The sequence below is a fragment of the Rhineura floridana genome, chromosome 4, assembly GCF_030035675.1.
Source record: "Rhineura floridana isolate rRhiFlo1 chromosome 4, rRhiFlo1.hap2, whole genome shotgun sequence".
In the NCBI taxonomy this organism is placed as follows: Eukaryota; Metazoa; Chordata; class Lepidosauria; order Squamata; family Rhineuridae; genus Rhineura; species Rhineura floridana.
This window is the reverse complement of record NC_084483.1, coordinates 187,917,262-187,932,888: the sequence shown is the minus strand read 5'-3', so window position 1 is coordinate 187,932,888 and position 15,627 is coordinate 187,917,262. Positions and strand designations below refer to the sequence as shown.

Genomic DNA, 15,627 nt, shown 5'->3' with positions numbered 1-15,627 from the left:
TAAGTTCAGGCCTGTGGCTTCCTTTATGGAATCAATCCATCTCTTGTTTGGCCTTCCTCTTTTTCTACTCCCTTCTGTTTCCCCAGCATTATTGTCTTTTCTAGTGAATCCTGTCTTCTCATGATGTGTCCAAAGTATGATAACCTCAGTTTCATCATTTTAGCTTCTAGTGACAGTTCTGGTTTAATTTGTTCTAACACCCAATTTTTTGTCTTTGTGTGATCTGCCACAACATGTTGCAGCATGGAGCAGTCCTGATCAGGATGCTTCATTGCATTCTCATTCACTCCGGGTTTTCTATCACCCAAACACCAGTGAGCATTCTGTGGCTGCCAAGAATGCTCTGCTCAGTGCTCACGAGACTGTTTGGGAGGAGGGGTCCTCTCCGCTTAGAAGTTTGTTTTCCCCTAAATATTTTTTGTACTGCTACAACAATGCTTGAGGTTGGTTCCCCCAAGTTTACTGATGCATTCCTGTCATTTATGGACGGTGGTGCCCTATTGGCTACGTAAGCAATGGTATCAACCACTGGACATCTGAGACAGAAGGAATGATGAGTATGTACTGTATGTAGAAGGGGAAGTAAGTGGCATCATAATACCTCTTCACTTTATGCTCACTCACTATAGGCAGCATGTGGGGCCCTCCAGATGGTGCTGGGCTGCAAGTCCCATCATCCCTGGTCACTGGACATGCTGGCTGAGGCTAATGGGAGTTGGAGTCCAACAACATCTGGTGGGCACCAAGTTGTCTTCCTCTGCATTATAACATTTGTAGAGATCCCCCTGCAACATGTACAGTTGCGTGCCACATAGAATCGTAGAGTTGGAAGGGGCCAATAAAGCCATCGAGTCCAACCCCCTGCTCAATGCAGGAATCCAAACCATACAACATGTATGGTTGTATGTAAGGAGGACACCAACCATGTGATTTGGAGAGATTGTAAGGGTGCCTTTTAAAATTTCCCAGGTTTCGGTCCTCTCTAGAAGAATTGGTGGGGGTAGGGAGGAAGATGGTGCTTCCCTTCTCACACCCACCCTAGTACCTGCGCATCCAGATATTAAATGTTGCGGAATATGCTCAAGATGCTGCTATTTTTAAACCACACACAGATTCACCATGCAGGAAATTGCAGTGGTCAATTTATTAACATGCTACTTGAGAAGCCAGTACAAGGCAGGCTATTGCAGAGTTAATGAATACTGCAGGCGGAAAGCACCTGCAGCAATATGTAATAGCTGAGAGAGAGGGGGTTACTCAGGCAAATCCTTGATGCAAAAATGGGGATGTTACAGAGAGCGCTCCTATTTTTCTCTATAAGGGGTTGAAACTCAATGCTTGGTAAGGGCAACCTTTGCTGACCTGGTGCAATCCAGATGGTATTTATTTATTTATTTAACAAACTTTATATACCGCTTGATTGTTTTTTAAAAAACAACAACAAACAAACAAACCTCTAAGCAGTTTGCAAAAGACATTAAACATTTTTCGATGAAACAGTTAAAAGCAAGCAAAACATTTTTAAAACAATTAAAACAGCAGCAGACTCAACAGATTAAAAGCTGCCCATCCCTGACCATTGACCATGCTGGCTGGGGCTGATGGGAGCTGTAGGCCAATCAATCTAGAGGGCACGGGACTAGAGAAGACTGGCTTATGCCATAACAACGTGTTTTTAGTCTTCTAGAGGTCCGAGGACTCTTTGATGTTATGGGTGCTCCCTGTTATGGTTTGAATTTGTATCTAGTCCTAGAGCTTCCCTGGAACCACAGCACCTCTTCTTGTGCAAGACTGTGCTTTTAACAAAAGACACAAACTGGACTAGACTGCTTCTGCCCAGATGCCTTCAGTGTGTTGAAACTTCTGAGGGATGTGGTATGTCAGGAATGGCTGATGCTGAACGCAGGCAAGGCTTTCTGGGGCAGAGGGAAGCAAGCTCATATCTGTCGCAGGACGTGTGACCAGACCATGGCCAAGTAAGTACATCTGGCCTGCACGATCACTGAATATTTCACACAGGTGTACCGAGTTTCCTTTGAAAAGGCCATAGGCTGCTTCCCCAGCTTAGGTGTGTAACTGAATCTGTCAATTCAGTGGCTATCTGGGATGCCACGGCGGACGTGACAAGCACAGCTAAGGAGGAAATCAGGGCAGAATGATACAGTTTTCCAATCACATGTTTCCCTGGTCATGCTAATATGTCTGGGGGATTTGCCAGGGAGAATTCAGTTAATGGGGGAGGGGGCAGGTGCTTAAACCAGGGGTAGCTACCTTTATGGAGGATGCTTTTGTCGCTTGTAAAGTAGGGGTGAGGAATCTGTCACCCTCCAGATATTGTTGGACTCCAACTTTATCTACCCCAGACAGCATGGGCAATGGTCAGGGATAATGAGAGTCACAGTCTGTCAACATCTGGAGGACCACCTGTGTGAGCTACCCCCTTAACTTTTCTTGCTATCTGTCAATTCTCTAGTGAAACCACTCCCTCTCTGAAGCCATTTGGTCACCTGTTTTCATGCCAGGTAAGCTACGAGACCAGAAAATATCGCTTCCTAGACCATTTCCCTCCTAGTGATACTTAAGCACCTTCCTTTCCCTATAACTTTACACTCAGGTTCTTAAGTGGCCACATCAAGACATTCAACTAGAGCTTCATACAGAGATAAAGAATATCAGAAGTGCCTTGTGGGATCAGATCAAAGGCCTCTATAGTCCAGCACCCTGTTTCCCACAGTTTCCAGCCAGATGCCTAGGAGAAGCCCATAAGCAGAACATGGAGGCAATGGCCGTCTCCCACATGGATTTCCCAGCCACAGTGTGTCTGACTCTGAAGGTAACAAAGCCATCATGACTACTAGCTACTGATAACATTATTCTCCATGAATTTGTCTAATCCTGTTTTAAAGCCATCCAAGGTGGTGCCCACCTTGTGGTGGCAAATCTCATAATTTAACTGTGTGCTATGTGAAAAGCATCTCCTTATCCATTCTTTTACACCACGCATAATCACATGATGCTCCTCGATCACGTCCCCTTCCCCTAATTCACCTTTTTTATCTAAACTAAAAAGCCCCAAGTGTTGTAATCTTTCCTCAGAGGAGAATTGTTCTAGGTCTACAATATCAATTTTTTAGAGGGGAGGGATAGGGACAAGACTGTACACAGTATTCCAAGTGTGGTCACACCACAGATTTCTATAAAGGCATTATATTGGAAAATTGATTTTAGATTCCTTTTCTAATGATCTCTATCTTTTTCACAGCTGCTGCACACTGGGTTGATATTTTTCATTCAGTGGTCCACTATGACCCCAAGATTGCTTCCTGGGTTAGTCACTCACCATCACCAACTCACTTTACAGTTATTTACACTGAACCACATTTACCATTGTGTCGCCCTTTCACCCTCTCTGGACTTAGGGCTCATTTACACGGTGGCTTATTGTGTGTTTGGTGCTGCTCACATCTCCTTGAAATTTGCATGGTTCACATGATGTTACCGGCAAACAGAAGCTATCATGCAGTTTCCCCCCTATAAATCCGTACTAACCCAATCCTCTGATAATACGAAAAATGGAGAAAAAAGTCTCCACTCCATTTTTCTAGTGGTTGCAGATGCTTTGCTCTGATGCTTTTAGGTGAGTGTGTCAATCATTCCTCTCTCCACACCCACTATCTCCTCCTCCCTTCTTTCAATTTGTTCCTGTGGGCTGACAAACAACTTCTGCCTCCTCTCCTCTGTTCTGCTGGCCTTTTTTATGTTGCTGCAAATGGTGCCTTTATTTTCTTTTTCCTCTAACTTGTGCACAGAAGCACAACACTGCACAAATAAAAATTTGTATTTCAGCTGTATCATGCCAACCATAGGCAGGGAAAACACAGATATTCGCACTTCTGGGTGTTTTTTTTAAAGGAACCTACTGCAGCTGGTAGAACAGATGGAGCATGCTCGATCGCCTAGCAACCAGAGGGAGTGGAAATGTATAATTAGAGGGTGGGGCCACAAGGAAACAGCGAAACTAATCCTTCCCAGAGGAACACCTACTTGTGTGAATGGAAAAAACCAATTGGCAGCTACCATTGAACAGGAACTGTGGATGATGCAAATCTATAATGAAGGTAAAAGCAATGTATTTGCTACAAAGAAATGCTCCCATGTAGATGAGCCCTTAGGCTGTGGGCACACTAGTTGCCTACTGCAAAGCATTTTCATTGGCCACACCTGGAGGAGCAATGGGTTGCTCTGCAAATCAGTTGCAAAATCTGACTGAAGCTGATTTTAAAAAAAAAAGCACTCAAGCTGATTCGACCAGATTTTAGAATAAAAAGGGGTGGAGTTTGTGCCCCCATTTTCAAAAGAAAGAAGTGGAGATGCACTGAAACCGGCACAACAATAAATGTGTCTCTACCCTTATAGAAGTGATGTTTTTGGAACTCTTTGGAGCCCTTTGCAACCCATTGCCATTTTTATCACCCTGAATGATTTGGTGTCATCAGCAAACCTAGCCACTTCATGGCTCACCCTTAACTCTAGGTCATTTATGAACAAGTTAAAAATCACTAGTTCCAATATAGAAGGTTTACCTTTGGAACTGAAGGTTTTAAGGGTAGTGACTGAAGAGGATGCTGTATGTTATTGTTTTACTTATATGCTCCTAAACTGGGTTGCAGGATTTTAAGAGTAATTGGTTTTAACATCTTAATAGTTTGATCCTGTTTTAATGCTGATTTTATATGTTTATATGTTTTATATTTTTATAGGTTCTTGATGATGTGTACTTGTTTTTATCTGGAAGCCGCCTTGAGTTCCAGTTTGGAAAAAGGGCGGGGTATAAATAAAGATAATAATAATAATAATAATAATAATTAATATTAACAACAACAACAACAATAACAATAAACCCACTTCTCTTACATCGCATGATGGGAACCCTTGGCCTTCTAGATGTTGCTGAACTACAGCTCCCATCATCTCTGGTCATTGGCCACGTTTGCTGGAACAGATGGGAGTTGTAGTTTAGCAACATCTGACAGGCTAAAGGCTTCCCACGCTTGTCTTACATCCTTCTACATTCAAGACATGTAGAACATACTGTCTCTCTCTATGTGTGAAAGCAAAAGCAGGATAATGATAGCAAAAGACTACGCGCAACCTAAAGTCATTCATTGGAATGCCTCAAGAACACTCCCGGTAACTGCACAGGACTTTCTGTGTGTGTGATTGGGACCCCTTGAAAAAAAGGGTTCATAACAGTGGCTTTCACCTGTACCAGGGCATTTTTAAAGGGGTTGCTAGTGGACATGTCATTGTTCATTCATTCAGATGGCTTGCACGTGGAAGCCTCTCCACCATGTTCAAGCCTGGCATTTGGTTTGAGGTGAAAGTGGTGCAAACTAAACAAAAAACAAGGAGTGACGAGAGCCTTGCAAATGTATTTACACAAGCTACTATACTAGCAAAATTCTTACTGCTTGTCCACCCACTGGTAACTACCTGAATGAAAAAGCAAATTAAAATTAAAAACTGATGATGATGATCCACGCCCTGCTGTAGCAGAATTCTTATTAAAAAAACAGCAAAGATACCAGACATCACAGTGTACCGGGGGAGAGATTTTGTTAAGAGGTTTTTCAGAGAGACTGGCGATTTATAATAACCCTAACAATTATTCTGTAATTTGTTCCTATGCTCTACGGTTCTATTCAGTTTCACTAAAATTTCATACCTCTAATCCGTGTTCCAGTAGCTTCATTCTGAATTTCTGTTCTTGGTTCACTGATTAAACGTTACATCCATTTGTGTCCACTGGGAGTCCAAAAGCTAGGACTGGGTGTCCATTTGGACAGACATCTATTATTTTTAAAATGCCTTGAGCTTTACAACAGTTCATGTGGAAGCTTTCTACAAGCATTCTAATGCATATACATAAGACTGAGAGGACAGAGCTTACCACCGAAATCTCACTTCTCCACATGCATACATTCATTAGAAGGGTTTGCTGACCTTTTTGGACCTGGGGCACATTTGAAATTTTGATGAAGTTCCATGGATGCCAGTTACAAAATGGCTGCTGTGTGGGGTGTGGCCTATCACAAAACGGCTGCCGTGATGGTGCAGCATAACACAAAATGGCTGTCACATCTAAAAGAGCAGAAAAAGTGACAGGACCATAAAATGGTGTGGGCATGTTTCCCCATGATGGGGGGGAAAGGCACCTATATCAGCCATCACCATGCTCAAGCACAGAGAGGTGCAAAGAGCTTCTCTCCATCTGTTCAGAACAGATGGGAGGGTGAGCGTCCAATCTTGGCAGCCAGTGAAATGTGGGCATGTCACTATAGGATAGGCCGAACCAGTGAAACAGGAACTGAGCAGGAACAGTAAACAGTCTCTTGTGTATTGGGGATTTTTGAGGGGATGTTTACTGAGATCTTTTGCAGGCACCGTAGGAGGTACTGGCGGGCATATTGGCACCCACGGGCACCATGTTGATGACCCCTGAATTAGAACATTGGAAAGGAGATTGCCTGGAATTTATCCGGGGAGGCAGGGAACAACCTCTTCGGTGGCAGTGTGGATTTTGAAAGGGGAAAGGACAGAGGTCCCAGAAGGAGAAAGGACTTTGCAGCTGGGCAAAGTAGGAGCAAATCTCCCCGCCCTTTAAATCAGCTTTTAAAATGCTTCCAAGAAAGCTTATATTCTCATTCTTTCGTTCCTACTTTTTTTACAAGCTGCAGGAGGGTGCTACGCTGGAGTCTTCATTCCCTAGTAGGCAGCCTGGTTTAACAGGTTTCTGGCAGCCACTGTACAACTCAGAGCAAATGGGCCATTAAACCTCCTTTCCTTTCTCCTCCCCCAGCTGTAGAGCCACTGGTTTCTCTCTTCCCACCCACCCCACACTTCTCTCTTGCCACCACCCTCTGCTTAATCTTTGCTCCCTATCAGATTCTCTGCTATTGTGTCAACTGGGTGGGAAGTTTATTTTAAGCTGTAAAAATTCTGCACCCATTCCCTAATCTTCCATTGGGTGGGCACCACCTGCACCAGCTTTAGTTCTTGCTATCACCACAATAGGCCTCCAGTGTATTTATCAGTTTGTTTAATGGAGGAAAACAGGCTGGGCGTGCTGGGACCTTTGGGCTGTTGCGACAGGCACACAGTTTTGGTCATCTCTTCGCTGTAACCCTCCAGATAGTCTCTCTCCCTCTCTGGCATGGGTGTTTCCAAGCATTTTTGTTCCAGGGATGGGTTTCTTCTCAGAACATTTCAAAGCTTATGGGCTACCATCACTGTTTGGGGCAGGAGGAAGAAAGCATCTAAGTCACGCTGTACCACCGGAGTAGCATGTGCAAATTTTAACACATAGGGTTAGCAACCCTTTACCCTGCCCACAGCCTATTGCCACTATTGATTTTCCTCCTTGGCTGCAGTTCAACACCACAAGCTTCCTCACTTGGGAGCCAAACTACACATGATGCTCAATGAGTGAGTCACTTGAAGTTGTGTGCGTTAATAACAGGCACAGGGGCCCAATCAGGATCGGGACCTTTGTAGGCACACAAGGATGGAAGTTAACAAGGAATGGGATTAAGAGCCTTAGCTTAGTTCTGGAGCACATGCTTTGCATACAAAAGGCCCTATAATATAATAATAATAATAATAAATTTAATTTCTGTGTCGCCTATCTGGCCAAAGGCCACTCTAGGCAACGTACAAAACAGTTAAAACACAATGAGATAAAATACAATAATACAATAAAAAACAGTATGAGAATAATACAGCAGCAACGATATTAAAACAGGGTAGGAGGCATTTCAGTCACAGTAATTAACCCTCCCCGGAGATCCCAAAGGCCTGTTGAAAGAGCCAGGTCTTTAAGGCTTTACGGAATACATTTAGGGAAGAGGCGTGCCGGAGATCTTGTGGGAGGGAGTTCCAGAGAGTGGGGGCCGCCACTGAGAATGCCCTCTCTCTTGTTCTCTCTTGTTCCGCCACTGAGAATGCCCTCTCTCTTGCCCTGTGTTCAGTCCTGGGCACCTCCATGTAGAGTTGGGACTACCGACCCCAGATACCCACTGCCAATCAGTGTAAGTAATACAGAGTGTGATGGACCAATGGTTTGGCTCAGTCTAAGGCAGCTTTCTAGGTTCCAAAACTTTCCTCCACTGTTACAACACCGCTGAAAATTGTCCTCCTCGCTAAGACCACAGCTAGCCTCAGGAAGGAAACACCCACTGGAGCCAATGAGAGCATCACAGCTTCAGTGGAGGTGATTTTTTGTCAGGTCTTATGCCAGGTTAAACTGTTTGCCAGGTTCCATTCTAAAATGTTATGAACACCATGTTATAAAGCAGCCTTCTACAGCCTAGTGTCCTCCAGATCAGCCTTTCCCAACTTTTGGGTCCCCAGATGTTGTTGGACTACAATGCCCATAATCCCTGACCATAGCCTATGCTGGCTGGGTTGATGGGAGTTGTAGTCCAACAACATCTGGAGGGCTCCAGGTTGGGGGAGGCTGTTCTAGAAGCATGAGAGGACATCCTCATGGCCTGATGCAGACTTAAAACTCTTCATCCATTAAGCACGGACTCTTTCTCCCTCCAGCATGAATAATGCCAATCTCCCTCCCTCAGAAAAGGCAGCCCTGGTTGCTTAGCTCACCCACGATATCTTACAAGGAAATCCTAGAGTTTGTTTTTAGCTTCACATTCCTTTCTCTGTGCATTGTGTGGGACTTTCATGCTATAAACCCATTTAAAACGCTATTAAAATAGATTTACAGGGTTGCTAGATTGTTTTGCCTCCAGAAATGTATCAAGATGACCTCTTTGATCCTTCCTACATGTAACAACTGTAAAGTGGAAGCCATCAAGTAAACACGTCTTCAGAGGGTGCATTCCTGGTCCTTGCATAAAATGGTGGTTTTATCTTAGCTGCTCAGCTGATTGTCGGCACCCTGCACAGGTACCTGCAAACCTCCTTTTGGCCCAGTCGTGGCTTTACCTGCTCCACACCTATTTTGATTTATTCAGTTGATATCTAACCCTTCCTCCCGAAGGAGCTCAGCACGGCAAATGCATCCATGATAAAACATTTTTTAACAAAATTTTAAAGACAGTTAAAACATTATCTCAGCCAGTGATCTCAGGGTTGCCAGCAATAGTTTCTTTCATCGATCAAGTGCCTGGGTAGACAGGACTATTTTTAAAATTCCTCCTGAAAGTCAGTAATGAAGGAGACCTCACCAGTGAGGGCACTCCACAAACAGGGAACCGTCACTGAAAAGGCCCTGTCATGGGCCAGTGCGAACTGGGCAGCCCCCTGTAGCAGCAGCACCAACAAAGCCTCACCTGCCATTCATGACGTCCGATGGAGGGCAGGTGGGCATGGGTTGGCCAAAATGGCCTTACAGGCCAAATGGGGGGGGCTGGTAGGCCTAATTAGGCCCATGGGCTGGAGGTTCCCCACCTCTAACTTCTGTTTGCACATGTTGGGGCATCCAGTTGTTCCTAATGCCCCACTACCTACTCCAGCCCTCTGCCCGATATCCCCGTCTATTTCAGAGGGTCCCCTAACCCCCAGGAGCAGCTTTTCAGAGGGAAAACTGAAAGGGTGGGGAGGCTTAAGCAAGCAGCCCAAATCGGCAAAAACCAGGGGGCCTGATTTGCGCAAGGAAAAGCACTTGTCATGAAAGGTGGAGCCATCATTGAAGACAACCCATCGATTTTAATAGCAGGGTGGCCAATCATATCTTGCACACACACAAAAAAGACTCAAGAGGGCACAGAGGTGCATAAAACCCACATATGCAAATGTATACTTATAGATGCAAATTCAGAAATAATGTCATTTAGATAGAGGTACAGTACATGATACCACAGCAGGGAAGACCAGATGACCTGCTCGGTCTGCTATCTAGGTGTTCTCCCTTCTTAAGAATCTCTGCCCTCAAAGTGAATTTGGACTGGGCAGTAAAGGACTGCTCCCTAGCAGTCTTTCAAATAGAGTGCTATCCTCTGTAAAGCAGGACACACAGCCACTGAAAGAGTCATAGAATAGTAGAGTTGGAAGAGGCCGATAAAGCCATCGTGTCTAACTCCTTGCTCAGTGCAGGAACCCAAGTTAAAGCATACCTGACAGGTGGCTGTCCAGCTGCCTCTTGGATGCCTCCAGTGCTGGACAGCCCACCACCTCCCTAGGTAATGGGTTCCACTGTCATACCACTCTAACAGTTAGGAAATTTTCCCTGATGTTCAGTGAAAATCTGGCTTCCTGCAACTTGAGCCCATTATTCCGTGTCTTGCACTCTGGGACAATAGAGAAGAGATCCTGGCCCTCCTCTGTGTGGCAACTTTCAAGTACATGAATGCTATCATATATCCCCTCAGCCTTCTCTTCTCAATGCTAAACATGCCCAGTTCTTTCAGACTCTCCTCATAGGGCTTTGTTACCAGTCCCGTGATCATCCTTGTTGCCCTCCTCTGAACCTGTTCCAGTTTGACTGCATCCTTCTTAAAATGTGGTGTTCAGAACTGGCTGCAGTACTCAAGATGAGGCCTAACCTGTGCCAAATAGAGAGGAACTAGTACTTCATGCAATTTGGAAACTATCCTTCTGTTAATGCAGCCTAAAGTAATATGACTGCAACCCAAAGCTGTGTAGAAATTCCCCACTTCCTTCTTACAATGCCTAGCTAAAGATGAGAGGTCTCACTTTTAAAATGCACAGAAGTTAATTATCTTAAACAACTGTGTAAAAAACAAAAGTGGTGTTCATCCAAGAAAATGTGTAACTAATTTCTGCAAGTTTTCCAGCTGTTAAAGGCACAGGCACTGTCCACGGAGGTGGCAACAGTAACCGGATACTCTAGTAGCCTGCCTCAACCCCTAGCAACTCAAGAAGGAGCACTAGCAAAGGTTTTGGAATTTCCCCAGAGTTTAACCTGTTGTAGCAATAGCTAGGCAGCACTAGACATGCTGCTGGGGACTCCCTGAAAGGAAGGAATGAGTAAACACTAATGGTTAAGTCAGGGCCGGCGCCAGGCATGACTGGGCCCTTGGTCACCTGCCTGCCCCAGGCACACGGCTCCTGCCTGTTCCACTTACCTGTCTCCTGTCTTTGCTGTGCACGCAGGGCTGCCAGCCACCAAGATGGTGGCAGAGGCTTCTCTAAGGGGCTGATGCCCCCGCTGCCATCTTGGTTGATGGCACACATGCACAGTACACTACGTGCGCACACAGGCCTGCCATCAACCAAGATGGCAGTAGGGGCATCAGCCAACATCTTGGTTGATGGCAGCCCTGCACGCGCAGCACACGCAGCAGCGAAAACAGGACAGAGGTAGGTGGAGTGAGCAAACAGGCTGGCGGCCTGGAAGTGCCATCCCTGCGGTCCGTGGCAGGGACCATGAAGGAGCTGGAAGGTGAGTGCTACTCTCCTACCCTTACGAGGCCGCAGGGGCCTTCAGCCAGGGCCTGACCTGGCCGCCCTTTGGCGCCAGCCCTGGGTGCAATACATTGCCTTGCTTGTTAGGGCCCAACTAGCTGTGTCATGGGAGTTTTGCAGATGGAACACCCATGGTCTGACCTGTTGGCCCCTTGCCTTAGTCCAAACGTATCTATCTAGTCAACTCATTCTCATCTGCTGTTGGCAGCAGAATGGGCCAAACTGGACACAGCAAACAGGAAAGGGATCCATGGGAAGGTGCCGTTCAAAAGCATTCCCTCGACCTAACAGGCCAGTATCAATTTAACTTTGTTCTTTGTCCACTAGCCATTTTTCCCGCTCACAAAAATATAAATAAATTTAAAAAGAAATATTGATGTTTTGAAAGAAAATATCGATAACATTATCTTCCTTAATCTCAATATTTTAGAGGCAGATTTTTTTAAAGTCCATTTTCAAAAATAGCAGTGGAAAATTGCTACATAACAATCCATTCCTCAATGACAGAGAATAAGTGAATGAATGGAAAACTTGGTGTTGAATGTAAGTTGGTTGGAATTCTAGCGGATCCCTAGTAACAAATAATCACACAAAGAGTAAGCCAAATCACACCCACCCACCCCATACACCCAATTTCAACTAGGGATGAGAGAGAAATTCAACTAAGTTCACTTTTAAAATCAAACCTACCAAATTCACACTTTCCAAAACAATGTGAAAAACAAAGCACAGCCATCCTCTATAATTCACACTTTTCCAAATTTTTCAATGCAGTTCTCTAGATAAATAAAGTGTACAAAAGCACATACATTAAAGTGTGCATAAAAATGCATTTATTACTGGAAATAACATACAAAAATGCATTATATTAGGGAAAAAATCACGGTTGTCAGGAACAGTGTCTTTCAGCCATCAAATGCCTGGGTAAGCAGGAATGTTTTTAAATTCCTTCAGAAAGTCAATAATGAGGGAGGCAGGTGCACCTCACCAGGGACAGAGAACTATGATGGAAAAGGCCCTGTCACGGGTCAGCACCACCCAGGCAGCCCCCAGGGGCAGCACCAACAAGGCTGATCATAACCTAACACTATATATAACATCAGGTCATTTGCAAAAATGTGTACATTAGGCAAAATTACATACAAAAACGTGTTTATTAGGAGAGGTTCACACTAAACAGCTGAAGAATTTTCATGAGGAATTTTAAACAAAAAAAATCACAAATTGCTGCAGAAATCTGGAGAACTGATTTTAAGATTGGAAGAATGAGAAACCTAAAAGAACCCAAACTGACAGCTCCATCCACCTCTAATTGCAACAGAGGTAGGCAGGTAGCTACTCTCTCTCTCTCTCTCTGCCATCCAGTGCTAGGACCACCATAACAGAGGCCAACGGTATTAATAGCACAGTGACACTGACCTTTTCAGGAATTACCTGGGACAATATGTTCTTGATACATCCATTAGAGAGCCCTGCTGTTGCAATCCAGGACACAAGTTAAGCCAGGTTTAAATCCCATTGACTAGAATGGGATTTCAGCAGTACAGCCAGACTCTAGATTGTAGCGTGATTGTTAAATGCTATGTGTATTCATTGATAGACCAAAGCAGTGATTTCTCTGAGAACAGAATCCGTAAGAGTTCAATCAGCATTGTAGAAGAGTCCTGTGCAACTTCAAGTTGGTTTACCCAGTAAGCCAACACACTTTTTACATCCACAATCTTGTACCCCACATGCATCCTTCAACATTTTAGGGAGCATGCCATGGCTCCACATACTTCCCATTTGAAGAAAAAAACGATTAGGTGTAGGAGAACTTTGGGTAGTCCCTCAAATCCCTGCCTATAAGCCTTAAAATCTCACAGGTAGAACTTTAATAGGATGCATACATGTTTAGGTAAGAGGACAGATTCTAGAAGCAGACAGACATAATGAATTCTTTGAACTGCCTCAGGCCTGAGGCTTCCACTTACCAGAGCTCCTATGCCTTGGACAGATTGAAAGTCAATAGCTTTTCACTTTGATGTGGAAACACCACCTGTTGAATTTCTGCATGTTACCTGCATGTTATCTGCATGTTACAATGCACAAGTAGAACCCTAATGTTCTACTGTGACAGTTAGTGTGTTGGAATCCCAGGCTCAAAATCTCACCAGTTGACCCTGAGCCAGTCACACTCTCTCACCTTCACCTACCTCATAGGATTGTGGTGAGGATAATCAGAAGAGAGAACCCTACTTGTACATATCTGTCTGAGCTTCTTGGAAGCAGGGCTAAATAAAAGTCTCATAAATAATTTCCTGGCATGGAAATAAAGTGATGGGGAAAATAATTGTCTACTAAACCTTCAATCCTACGCCCATGTTCTTGGAAATAAGTCCTGTTGAACTCAGTGAGGTTTACATGTATAGGATTACACTGTACGCTAGATACTGTAAGAGTTGGGAGCACCATCAGTAAATGAGTTGGCATTCCTATTTATCATCACTCAGGTCTCTTCCAGACAACCTGTTTATTGAACATTCATCCAGATCTGTATGCATAAACTTTGCAGGAAACTATTTATTGAGCATTCATTCCAATTTGTTAGAGGGGAGGTTCTATGACATCCCATCAAGCAATTGGTACCCCAAATATCCCAGTGCATTTTCCAGTCACTTTACTAACCACAAAAAATATTTTTTTATTATTTTATAAAGCAGGTTTGATGCACAAGAGCCCTTTTAATTGCACAACCTGAATGTGTTGGTAATCAATTTACTTATTTCACAAAATTGTTACATCACTTTATATAAAGTGGTTATATAACCACTCTAAGTAGTCTCTATGAAATTGAATCCCACCCACAAAATAGCAATGTTCTGGAAGCGGCCTTAATTCTCAGCAGCTTTTCTGGCCGTACACTGCCCAACCTTTACAGATTTCCATATACATGGAAAGTGAGTAACTGAGTAACCTGCCAGCACTTTGTAACAGAGAGCAACACGCCATGCTTTCTCAGTGAACTGCATGCTCAGTAGACCTTGAAGATTTGCTTTAGTATATAGGCCACCAGTTCACCTGGCTAATTAGCAGAGCTTGGAAAAGTTACTTTTTTGAACTACAACTCCCATCAGCCCTAGGCAACATGGCCACTGGATTAGGCTGATGGGAGCTGTAGTTCAAAAAAGTAACTTTTCCAAGCTCTGCTAATTAGCTATTTGGCTGCCACACACACCTGCACAAAATACACCTGTTCCCATGCATGGATTTGCACAGCAAAGTCTAACCTTGAGGGTCAACTAACTTAACTTGCTCTCAGAATTACACACACACGGCACAGAGTTTAAACATCTCAGATCCCATCAGCACTGCAGGGTAGAGAAGCTGATTTCCCCAGTCCTCCTTTTAAATACTTGCTAACCAGTCTAATTTGATATTTTTAAGAAGGAAATCACCGTAAAAGTGTTATTTGTTCCAGTGAATAATTTTTAAGAAGGGGAAAAGACCTAACAAAGCCTGAAAAATCTAAAACCTTTGCTCAGAAAGTCACTAAGAAACTGAGGCTAGAATCCCAAGACACACTTCTCAGGGGATGACAAGCCCTGTTTGACACTATGGGACTTTCTTCTAAGTGAACATGCATATAGACTTGCCCTGGAGACTGGAGTGTCCCAGCAACTAGACTATATTCTGAAAAGAAAGTCATACTTACAAATTCAGGGATGATGAGAACATCAGGAAAAGAAGCCAGGACCTTGATGCCACTGGGTAAGGTGGCAGTGGTGGTTGCTGAAGACATCTTCTTGGACTCTTTCCTTCCTTCCAAAACTCCACACACACACAATTTATCACTCTGTAAACCAGGTGCTGTCTTCTTTCCCTCTTCTTGGGCAGGTGAGTTCTTAACTGTTCCCCTCCGTTAATGCTGCCTGCCCTCCAGGAAAGGAACTCAACATAGGTGTGGCCAACTAAGTCGAAAGGCCTGCCTCTTCTATGTATGTGCCCTGGGAGGAGCAAAGGGCTGCTCTGAAGGGTGGCATCTTTCAGTTGTCTCACAATGTTCCAAGCAACTTAGGAACACAGCCAAAGGGCAGGTGTTGGAAGTGTAATTCAAAACCCAAGGTGCTTTTTACTCCGGTTGAACGTCCCTAAGGCTAAGATTAAAAGGACAGCCCCCAAGACAGAATGATGGCATCAGTA

At 44.2% G+C, this 15,627-nt stretch overlaps 1 protein-coding gene across 1 annotated transcript in view; it reads right to left on the bottom strand.

Annotated features, from left to right (window-relative positions):
- LOC133384521 (myelin and lymphocyte protein-like) overlaps window positions 1-15,226 on the bottom strand; it is a 66,495-nt gene extending 51,269 nt beyond the window's left edge. Inside the window, exon 1 of the mRNA XM_061626470.1 lies at window positions 15,140-15,226. Within this exon, the coding sequence (XP_061482454.1) occupies window positions 15,140-15,226 (87 nt within the window). The remainder of the gene's footprint in view (window positions 1-15,139) is intronic.
- Window positions 15,227-15,627: the final 401 nt, after the last annotated feature.